The sequence below is a fragment of the Doryrhamphus excisus genome, chromosome 15 (genome assembly GCF_030265055.1).
Source record: "Doryrhamphus excisus isolate RoL2022-K1 chromosome 15, RoL_Dexc_1.0, whole genome shotgun sequence".
Taxonomy (NCBI): Eukaryota; Metazoa; Chordata; class Actinopteri; order Syngnathiformes; family Syngnathidae; genus Doryrhamphus; species Doryrhamphus excisus.
The window spans coordinates 11,851,276-11,863,662 of NC_080480.1; the positions used below are offsets into that span (position 1 = coordinate 11,851,276).

Sequence of the window (12,387 nt, forward strand, 5' to 3'; positions counted from 1 at the left end):
TATGCATACAGAAAGCCATTAGCCATGCATGAAAACAAAGCAACATACCCGAAAAAAAAAAACCAAACACCCCAACATTGATGTCCACCTCCTACAGGTACAAACAGACACCCTGTGGTCAGTGTTGCATTATGTAAGCTGTCACTTCACTCACAGAAGGACATGGCAAGAAGACTATTCTTTAGACCAGGACCGGGATCAATAATGTGTGTGTGCAAACACAACGCGTCTGTGCTAAGGGCTATTGGTGTAGAGACAAGGGCACTAACTCAAAGCTATGTTTGCTCTTAAGAGCTAGAGGGAGAGTGGTCCATGTGCAAGACTTGAGACTTCAATGTGCAATGCGTGTGTGTGTGTGTGTGTGTGTGTGTGGCAAGCAAAAGAGACAGGAAGCACTGCTGCTGCTGCTGCTGGGAAGAGAGAACAGCGGCGTTGATCAAAGCCCGAGCGGGTGACACCATGGGCGGAGTGCCATTGTTTATTCACCAGCCACCTCTCCCTTTTGGCAAGATGAGGAGAGAGCATGTGCGCTTGTGTGTGTATGTGTGTGTGTGTGTGTGTGTGTGTGAGAGTGACAGAAAGGAGATACAGTCTTGGAAAGACAGTGTGTGATAAAAGACCTCCGTGTGTGTGTGTGCTCACCTTTCGCTTGGCAGGGCTAATGTGGGTTGGAGTTCTGTCACATTTGGCAGATGCGCAGTACACAGTAAGTGTGTCACAAACTCTAGCCCATGCAGACATAAACACACAAGCCCCACTAGTAACGCCGCTATCACATTTCAACATTTTAGATACAGTTCATGCACATGTGGCCATGAGGCAACATTTTTTTCAATAAAGTCCGGAAAAAAACTTGTCATGCACAAGTTTCCCATGGTCACACAGAACCGGGGAAGTTTAATACCGCGACGACATTGCACATTTGAAGAAGCATCACAAAAAAACAACATAATTTTCACGATATCATTCATTCATTTTCTACCGCTTTTTACTCACGAGGGTCGCGGGGGGTGCTGGAGCCTATCCCAGCTGTCTTCGGGCGAGAGGCGGGGTACACCCTGGACTGGTCGCCAGCCAATCACAGGGCACATATAGACAAACAACCATTCACACTCACATTCATACCTATGGACAATTTGGAGTCCCCAATTAACCTAGCATGTTTTTGGAATGTGGGAGGAAACCGGAGTACCCGGAGAAAACCCACACATGCACGGGGAGAACATGCAAACTCCACACAGACATGGCCGAGGGTGGAATTGAACACGGGTCTCTTAGCTGTGAGGTCTGCGTGCTAACCACTAGACCGCCATGCCGCCCTTCACGATATCATGACTTTCTCAATCACAAACGCCTGTTTGAAACATTCGCAACACATGAGAAACTCTGTCGTTGGTAAGTTATGTCGTTATGTCAGCTTTTCTGACCTACAAACGTAGTTCTAATGTTGTATTCTTGTGTTAAACGACAGCAAAGCTTCAGAAATTAGTTTTATGCATTTGGAAGTGAGCCCTGAAAAAAGTTTGGGATGGCTCAAAACGCTCAGTTTTAAAGGGCGTGGGTAAAACTGTTCCTTTGTGATGTCACAGACGGGCGTACTTCCTTATGTGTAAACTCTCTGCCCTCCCTCTGTTGTTTACTTGCTAGCAATGCCTAATGCTTAGTGGGCAAAATTGCAGTTTATTATCAGTTCTCAAGTCTTTCTATGCCCTTGGCATTGTGACCAACCACAGCAAAGTGGGCGTGCCTGGAGGCGGGCCCCGGGTGGAATAAATTAAAATAGATTGTTTTCGCTGGAACCACAAAATCAGAAGAAATATAGCTGAATAGGTGCAGATGCTGGAAGAACTAAAACACTGTGTGCTGGTTATTGTGTATAGCTGCTCTATAAGAGTCAACAACTCAATACAAAGGGCCGAAAAATTAGCATAAATGTCTTATTGTGCACTTCCAGCCTTGCTAAATTATACAGAGAACCTACTAAAAAGTGAACAGAACTACACCCCAGATGCATAAAGTAAATGGGTCGGTTTTTCTCATACTTACTGCAGACTATTACTCTCTGTTTGACTAATATCACTCGATAAAGCATTTTGCCTCGTGGGCAAAATTGTCGTTTATTATCAGCTGTCATACCGTTTATGAGAACCGGAAGTCTTTCTATGCCCTCGGCATTGTGACCAACCACGGCAAAGTGGGCGTGCCTGGAGGCGGGCCCCGGGTGGAATAAATTAAAATACATTGTTTTCGCTGGAACCACAAAATCCAAAGAAATACAGCTGAATAGGTGCAGATGCTGGAAAAATTAAAACACTGTATGCTGGTTAGTGTGTGTAGCTGCTCTATAGGAGTCAACAACTCAAAATAAAGGGCCGAAAAATGAGCATAAATTAAAATAGATTGTTTTCGCTGGAACCACAAAATCCAAAGAAATATAGCTGAATAGGTGCAGATGCTGGAAGATCTAAAACACTTTGTGTGCTGGTTATTGTGTGTAGCTGCTCTACAGGAGTCAACAACTCAATACAAAGGGCCAAAAAATGAGCATAAATGTCTTATTATGCACTTCCAGCCTCGCTAAATTATGCCGAGAACCTACTACAAAGTGAACAGAACTCCACCGCAGATGCATAAAGTAAATGGATCGGTTTTTCTCATACGTACTGCAGACTATTTTTTATTTAGTTATTGTGTGTAGCTGCTCTATAGGAGTCGACAACTCAAAATAAAGGGCCGAAAAATGAGCATAAATTAAAATAGATTGTTTTCGCTGGAACCATAAAATCCAAAGAAATATAGCTGAATAGGTGCACAAAATCCAAAGAAATATAGCTGAATAGGTGCAGATGCTGGAAAAACTAAAACACTGTATGCTGGTTATTGTGTGTAACTGCTCTATAGGAGTCAACAACTCCAAATAAAGGGCCGAAAAATGAGCATAAATCAAAATAGATTGTTTTCGCTGGAACCACAAAATCCAAAGAAATATAGCTGAATAGGTGCAGATGCTGGAAAAATTAAAACACTGTATGCTGGTTAGTGTGTGTAGCTGCTCTATAGGAGTCAACAACTCAAAATAAAGGGCCGAAAAATGAGCATAAATGTCTTATTGTGCACTTCCAGCCTCGCTAAATTATGCCGAGAACCTACTACAAAGTGGACAGAACTAATATCAGTCGATAAAGCATTTTCTAACATTACACACTATACAAAACAAGTAATACTAATCATAAGCTAAGCTAAGCATATCACATCATGTATTATCCGGCTACTGAAACTCATGATCCAAAGCATACCACAGCTACATTACTTAGACTAAAGCTAACTGAGGAGGTGTTCTGCTTCTGTTAAATAAGGATACAATTCTAAGAAGTGTGTAATATTTTGGTTACGCACACACACACAAATCCACCACCTACAGTAATGACCCTTATAATGATCACACTTGGTCTAAAAACGGCCTTTTATGGGATCCAAAGGTCTGTGCTGTTCACACATTTAAGAAGTACAGTAGAGCTGCACAGGCAGCTAAATTTGGGTGAAGAAGAAGAGAAGGCCTGGCGAGGAGAGAGAGGGGGAAAAAAAAAAGCCACATTGGAATCCGGTGCCGCATACATGCAGAACAACTGTTTTGGGATTATACCAATACTTTGATGTTATTTTCTTCCCATGCCATTGTCTGAAGCCCCTCGCTCTAATCCCAACGCTTTAGAAAGGGAGCAGCATGGAAAAATGTCAGCCAGCGACACACTCACTCAGATGGTTACTTTTGTGATGCAGGCATGGTCTAGTCAATTCAATTATTTTGCTTTTTCAAGAAGATACACTGAAAGAAATGACTTTTGGGTGGATTACATTTTATTTCATAAAATAGCTATTTCTATATCGTAAAAATCAGGATTCAGTGTTTACTAACTTCATTCATTCATTCATTGTGTACCGCTTATCTTCACGAGGGTGGCGTTATGAATAATTTCCAGTGTATAAAGCACAATTTAGAACCCTGGTGCTTATATAGCGCTGTTCATAACAAAACTACTACTAATAGTTTAAATACTGTGCCACTCAATATACTCAGTATCTTTCAAAGAACACTAAAGCACCAAAAGAATGTGTTCCTCAGACACAATGCATTATGGGAACACTTTAGTTTAGCGTTCTTATAGTTTAGTTTATTTTTCAAAGTAAACTAACTAGTTTATTTTTATTTTGAAAAATAAACTAAAGTGTTCTTTTAGTTTAGTTTATTTGTTAAAATAAACAAGTTTATTTTTATTTTGAAAAATAAACTAAAGGGTTCTTTTAGTTTAGTTTATTTTTCAAAATAAACTAACTATGTAGTTTATTTTTATTTTGAAAAATAAACTAGTTTAGTATTAGTTTAGTTTATTTTTCAAAATAAACTATGTAGTTTATTTTTACTTTGAAAAATAAACTAAACTAAAAGAACACTAAACTAAAAATAAAGTTTATTTTTCAAAATAAACTAAAGTGTCTTTTTAGTTTATTTTCAAAATAAACTAACTATGTAGTTTATTTTTATTTTGAAAAATAAACTAAACTAAAAGAACACTATACTAAAAATCAAAATAAACTTTATTTTTTAAAATAAACCAAAGTGTCTTTTTAGTTTATTTTTCAAAATAAACGAACTAGTTTATTTTTATTTTGGAAAATAAACTAAACTAAAAGAACACTAAACTAAAAATAAACTAGTTAGTTTATTTTGAAAAATAAACTAAACTAAAAGAACACTAAACTCAAGTATTCCCATAATGCATTGTGTCTGAGGAATTCTTTGGTGGGTGCTGCAATGATGTCAGCCCCCCTCCGGGCTCTGGCTCATCTGGCTCCCTCTCGTGGACAGAGCCAGCATTGCATCTAGCGCAAACTCACAAGTCAAAGCTGCTAGCAACTCTGTAATGGTAACAACCAGTACAACCAGTCAAAATCAATCCAAATGTATTTCATTTATGTATTTATTTATTGTCTAAGATAATGCATAAAAATGTAACCACTTTGTATGCAGAATTGACTATGAATGATATGAATAGGTATATCTTTATTGAAATGTCTGTCATGTGTTTTTTTAGATTTACCAAACAAAATCTAAAGTGCAATACTGGTCGACATTTTTTTTTTTAGGTCACATAAAAAAAAAGTCAGCTCCAGCTGAAAACAACATCCTGAGGCTTTTTTTATTTATTTATTTTACTGATGATAACCTAAAAACATTTATGAATGAGTCAGCATCACGATGAAACATGATACTACTCATCCATAAATAAACTGCTGATGATTCAAGATATACTTTTCTATCAAGCCTGTCGACTTGTGGACACTTTTTGACCAAAATCTTGACCTAAGTCTCACAAACCTGTCCATTTTTTTTTACGACCTAAATGAGGCAGCTGCAATCACAGACAGACAAGGTTTGTGTTTGGGAACATGTCCCCATCCCAGACACAACAAGTCTTTATTTAGGGACAGCCACGCCCAATCAAGTGCCACTGTGTCCCTGGCGGCTTGCTTTGGGTACAAGGCATGCAGGAGTGTAAAAAAAACAAAACAAAAAAAAAACTACACCAAATAGACTTAGTATTTAGTATACGCCAGGGGTCACCAACCTTTTTGAGGCCAAGGGCTACTTTGTGAGCACGGATAGTATGAAGGGCTACATGACCTGTTTTGCGGTGAACTTCCAAAATGACAAAACTGCACGGATCACTTTTTAGTCATCAGAACAAAAGGAATAGTAGTAGTAACACTATGTGAAGCGACTACTCACATATCAATGTTAATTATTTTCCACAATAATGGTAACAGGGGCAGCACAGCGGTCTAGTGGTTAGCGTGCAGACCTCACAGCTAGGAGACCAGGGTTCAATTCCACCCTCGGCCATCTCTGTGTGGAGCTTGCATGTTCTCCCCGTGCATGCGTGGGTTTTCTCCGGGTACTCCGGTTTCCTCCCACATTCCAAAAACATGCTAGGTTAATTGGCGAGTGAATACTGTGATAGGCTCCAGCACCCCCACGACCCTCATGAGGATAAGCGGTAGAAAATTAATCAATTACCAGTCCAGGGTGTATCCCGCCTCTCGCCCAAACACAGCTGGGATAGGCTCCAGCATAGTGATTCCACATGATTCAAAATTTAAAGCATAAAATAACAATGATAATTTGTGACCAGTGCTATTTTTAGAAGATGCCTCGCGGGTGCATTAAGTGGTCCACGTCGGCGCATTGGGCGCCCGCGGGCACAGCATTGGTGACCCCTGGTATACGCATTAAAGTTGCAGGTCTATTAAGCCGCCTTTTGTCGAGTTCAGAAACTAAACGTTGAAAGTGAGCTGCGTGAATGATGCACAGACTTTATGAAGTGGAATGCAGCAGACAGATTTATAAGGCTCAGGCTGACAAAAAGCAAACAAAGCCGCTAAAAGGACACGATGGAGCTTGCAAGTCACCATAAAAAATGACAGGCTAAATGTGTGCTGTAACAAAAGAAACGTCTCCTCCATAAAAGTCCAACCCAGACACCCCTATTCTTTCTGCCAGACTATGTAAAACAGGCAGGAAGTTGCATTGCTTTGGAAATAAATATGTAAAGATTTTAAGAGCTGTGTTTGGCAACACCAGTGATGTCTAGAACTGACCTTGGTGTCCTGGTCGGCCTGCTGGGTTATCTCTCTCCTCTCTTGCGCCCATCGATGGTTGGCCTCCTCCAGTTGTCTCCTCATGGCCTGTTGAAGACAAACAGCTTCCTCCTTGGAGCTGCACACAGACTGCTGGAGTTCCAGTATGACCTGCACAACAACAAAAAAACATTTGGGATGATAAATCATTATAGCTCTCTTTTTTCACATATTGTCGTGTGTGTGTCAAATACTTTGATTATAGAGTCCAATATTATAAATGGCAGTCACCTCAAGAACCTCCTTCCTTGGAAATGACTGCTGTCCAGTCAAATGCATGTACTGTATGTCCCATTTGTTTTATATTGGTTTCATTTAATGCTGATTATATAGTAAAGCAAAGCTAATTAAAATGACATCAAAAGTAAATGTCCCAAATTTGAAATCTAAAAGAATTTTTGTTGGGTTACAGCAAAAAAAATAATAATAATTTGGATGTACATCAAAGTTCAGGCTGTGCTGTACTGCTTATAATATTCATTCATTCATTTTCTAGGGTTGCGGGCATGCTGGAGCCTACCCCAGTTGTCGTGGGGCGAGAGGCGGGGTACACCCTGTACTGGTCGCCAGCCAATCACAGGGCACATATAGACAAACAACCATTCACACTCAATTTGGAGTCGCCAATTAACTTAGCATGTTTTTTGGAATGTGGGAGAGATGGCCGAGGGTGGGATTGAACTCGGGTCTCCTAGCTGTGAGGTCTGCATGCTAACCACTAGACCGCCGCACGCATAAGCAGTGCCAGCCTAAATTTTTACCCAGTCTTGGCTTGGAAATTAAATTAATTGTATCGCACATCACGAGTGCGCACACTCCAGCAAGGTTTATGCTTTGCGTTCATATTAACAAGTCGCTCACCTCAAAAAATCTAATTTAAACAACAAATTCCGAATTATACATCATATGCTACAGTGTGAACGTAACCTAGCATGTTTTTGGAATGTGGGAGGAAACCGGAGTACCCGGAGAAAACCCACACACGAGAGAATTTAATTTAATGCAAATGTGTCCTACTATTTACCGTTTCACGTGTCAAGATGTCTTCGGTAGAAAAGTCCATAAAAAAAAAAAACAATGCTAAGACATCAACGCGGTACTAAATAAATATGTATGTCATGTATGTATAGCCTACATATAACTGAACTCATTTCCCAAAGACATGAAAGCACCACATGTTCAATTGCAGCATCACTTGTCAGTTCTCTTAAGCAGCCAATAGAAACAAAGAAAGGGGCGGGGATAACAATAAAAACGAGGATGGTTCCACATACAAGGGCCCATATTGAAAATGTCAAACTTTCTCTTTTTCATCATCTCGGTCTAACTGTATCTGACAGAAAGTACATTCCACATATGTGAAGGATTTGGATAAACAGTCACCTACGCTGCATTCCCACAGTATAGAGACAGAGAAGCTGTGCAGGAAAAAAAAGAAGAAGAAGAAGAAAAAAATGGACTCGGAGGAGGGAAAAAAAAACTTCCCCTTTTGAAGCACGGAGCGACTTTGTGTTGGTGAACTTGTGGTGCACGCCGAGATGAAAAGAGACTGCCTGGGCTTTAAAATCTCCCAGTCAAAATTAACATTCTATTTAAGCCACTGACTGTCATGGAGGGGAGGATGAGAGAGGAAACAGACAGAGGTGGACTGGAATGGAGGGGGTGCTCCTCGCTTTGGGCTAGACAGATAATTGTTTACTGTGTGCAAACTCTGGAGGACCAACCCTGCTGGAATTTGTGTGTGTGGGAGAAAAAGGAGAGAGGGAGGAAGATTAGTCTTTTTTTTTTTTTTTTGTCAGAAGGATCGCCACATGAGCCCTACAAATGGCACATTATTATGGTAATACATCATTTTAGTATGTTTAAATTACTTTGCGATGTGGATTCCTTTCAGCTGTGGGGCACTTAAGAGTCTTCTCTCTCACTCATGTGTACTATATATTACAGCCAATAACTAGGTGGCTAACTGGTATGCATTGTTTATAGCAGGGGTCTCAAACTCAATTTACTTGGGGGCCACTGGAGCTAGGGTCTGGGCGAGACTGGGCCGCATCAGGTTTTCCAAAAAAAAACAAAAAAAAATGCATTTACTAAAAACAGAAAAATGAATAAACTTTGCTTTGGTTTCGATTTTCTACAATAAAAGCTCTGATAAAACATTCCACTGTTCTCAAATATCTTAATTTTTATTTTTCTGCACAAAATAAGATGAAAAATAAATGAACAAATCAAGAATAAAGAAAATTAATCAGTAATAAATAAATATAATAATAATAATAAAACAGCAAATAATAAAAACTTAACAAAGCACATATAGTTGGTGGGTAGACAAATTATTTTTTTCAGATTAAAATTAACAAAGCATTATTAGAGCCCTGTAGACATGACAAAACACGACTATAGTCACATTTATACTCTTTTTATTTACAACATATTGCGCAACTGCAGGGTCTTGAGACACATGCTAACTCGCAAACTAGAGCGCTAGCGACCTAAACGGTAGCCTTCATGTTATTTCCTTTAAACTTAAATAGCCAAAAACTTACCACTTCCACACGGCTAGGGAGGTTAACTATTAACAGTTATTTAACCTTAAACGTGAACATTAATCAAACGTAATATTTTTTTCTGGGTACATGATACCATACAGCATCCATATCAAAATTGCGCTGGCTGCACTAACATTAAACTTTCATATCAAGGCGGGGGCCTCAAACTAGTGTCCTGCGGGCCACATTTGGCCCGCGGGCCGCGTGTTTGAGACCCCTGGTTTATGGCCTCATGGCTGGGAATGGTCACAAAATTGACGTTTTATCACATACTATGTATCGTTGTCCTTATGAAAACATTTCCTGGCTGTCATAAAGCAACAGGTGGGGATGAAAGACCCGACTGTGGAATTTTAGCTAATCAAGATTGAAGAAAACAAACTCTGGAAAACAAAACAAGTGTAATACTCCTCAGTATACAGCAACATTCCCAAATAAATATTTAAAGGGGACCTATTATGTTTATTTTTCGGCCTTTTGTATTGAGTTGTGGACTCGTATAGAGCAGCTACACACAATAACTAGCATAGAAAGCCTTCTAGATTTTCCCGAATCTGCACCTATTCCATCTTTGGATTCCGTGCTTCCCGGGAAAATTATCTGTTTTAATTTATTCTACTCACAGCCGACCTACAGGCACGCCCAACCTGCTGTGGTTGGTCACACTCCCAAGTGCTAAGGGGGACTTCCGTTGTTGTGGCGCTAGCTACAAACTCAACTTTATGTGAGTTGATAAACTGCAATTTATCTTTCAAAAATATCCACATCCATAGTTTTGGATCCTGAATCCCAACAAAGATCCGAATAGGGATCCCAATCCCAATAGAGACTGGATAGTCCGAAGTTTCTCAAGAAAAGAGGTTACTTCAAGACATCTCTCAATGGTAAGTAGCTTTAGCGTTTTTGCGTTTCTACAGCATCTGTGACGTGTAATGTGGTCATTACATGGTTTTGCGGGACTACCAGCGTTTAAAAAACTCGGGTAGAGCCACTGATTGTTGTGGGAAATGGCTATCAGCAACCCCGCTACCTGTATGCACACTCTATAGTGCTACACAGACAACCGCTTTTGTTACATGACTTGTACAAAATGAAGACAGTTAGGACACTGATATTTTTCTTTTGCTGGTAGGGAATCAGGAACTCCAACCACTTGTGCCTCATGGTGGCGTCTTTTTTTCCCCGGCATTTCCCTGATTACAGAGTCGCCACAGAAAATCTTTTTGATCGTTACGAATTTTAAACAAGTAGCTTTCCCTTACACCCGAAAACACTTCGTGTGAGCTGTTGTTAACAATGTAAAGACAGACGCAGAGCTTGGAGGAGGGCAGAGAGCATATCTGGCCTAGAGCACACGCCCATATAAGGGCCCATCTGTGACATCACAATTCTCCGGTTTTACAACGCCCCTTGAAACCGAGCGTTTGGAGCCATCCCACACTTCTCTCAGGGCACAAACCTCATTATATCAATATGATTCTTTATCACGGGAATACAACATTCCAATTACAAAATCGAGTCCCCTTTCAATATTTGTGTAGCACACAGAAAGTACACAACCAAACCATTACCGCACCAAGGTGCAGAAGTAGGAGTACAAGGTGCACTAAAAGTGTCAAATACATTCCATAAAAAGTGTAAATCTATTAAAAGCAACATGTGGAATAACAAAACCTATTTGTTTTATTCATGCCTCTGAGGTCATATGTAGACATCATTCGTAGGATCTTAACCACTGCTGCAGCAGAAATAGGCATATTTGCATAGCAAGTAACTTCAACCTCCATCTTTCCAGAGGGTAATATATATATATATTTGCACCAGATATATATACTGCATATATAGAATCTGGTGCCTCTGTGTTCAATTCCGTCCGCCTACTCCCTTGATGGATGGTCAGGGATAAAAGTAATGATCTCCAGCTTGTACATAACTATGACCCACTGGATCCTCATCATTAAGCAAGCAGAGCCGATGGGTTCACAGGTCGCCCAGGAGGACCACTCACTGCTAGATGCTTAACACACTGCATAGGAGAGACACTAATTAGGGCCAGTTTGTGCGGGAGGGAGACAGAGAGAGACAAAAGCAAAGTGGTATACCGTGCAAGACGAGGGGGGGACGTGTCGGTGTGTGTAAATGTGCCCCTTAATGGAGTGCGTCTACAGCTCCCTCAGGATAATGTATGGCGTAGTATGTTTTTAATTGGTCTATTAAGCATGCAGCTGAGCGCAGGAGCGATGCCCCCTGTCAGTCACACAGGGGTTAACAACTGGGGTTAGCCTTTGTGGTTCAAAGGGCTCGTGTTTACATTTGACTGAGCCGGCCCCGCCCCCCCGAGGGGGTATACACAAATAGAGGAGCCACGGTTCCTGCGTTTACCTTTTAAAACAAAGCCTCACAAAACTTGAAACAAATGCATTAATCAGACGTATATGTATTTGTTTGGACAAAAACAACACGTTTTTATGACACTGTATCTTCTCAAGGGACCGTTGTATAGGAGGTAAACTTGGATTCACTTTAGAGTAGTCAGTGTACACCTTGTGTAATAGTAGTATACATTTACTATACACTGATTATTGTCTAAATAGTTGGCGAGTAGTAAGTGACATTGTGGTGATAGCGTCATGGTTTGGGGTTGCATGAGTGCTGCCGGCACTGCGGTTCATTGAGTGGGACATGAATCCCAAAATGTGGCATTAGCCACGTATACATGGACCCAAATATTCCAATTCCATTCGGGTTATTTGCTCAAACGGAAAGAATATAACCTTTGTATACACCTCATTCCGAAAGAAAAGTGCCAATCCGAATGAATATATAATCGGATTCACAGGGGTGGAATATTCCTTTCCCCAATCCGATTGCGGTATCCTGTACCCGCTCAATCGGAAAGTTGTCAGACTGCGTTCTTCTTTGTGGTGTTTTTCTTCTTCTGTTGTTTATTGGCGGTTGGCAAGCAGCTTTTGTGTGCATTAGCGCCATCTGTGGAACAGAATCTAAACCCTTCTATGCGCCATTCACAAGTCCAGTTTTATTAAAAAAGAAAATACATATCTATATAAAACATATGATGAGTTTACTTACTGGCAATACGGAGTTATTCCAACAAGTGAAAGAAAAAGGAAGTCGGTATCAC

The 12,387-nt window shown here is 40.4% G+C and overlaps 1 protein-coding gene across 10 annotated transcripts in view; it reads right to left on the reverse strand.

The window, feature by feature from the left end:
* Nucleotides 1–12,387, reverse strand: part of cep112 (centrosomal protein 112) — a 134,628-nt gene that overhangs the window by 33,599 nt on the left and 88,642 nt on the right. For all 10 annotated transcript variants that reach the window (XR_009119545.1, XM_058048964.1, XM_058048968.1 and 7 more), the window contains one exon: nt 6,658–6,807. Coding sequence is in view for 9 of the 10 variants with exons in the window: in XM_058048964.1 (XP_057904947.1) it covers nt 6,658–6,807 (150 nt within the window). In the remaining variant the exon portion in view is untranslated. The remainder of the gene's footprint in view (nt 1–6,657; nt 6,808–12,387) is intronic.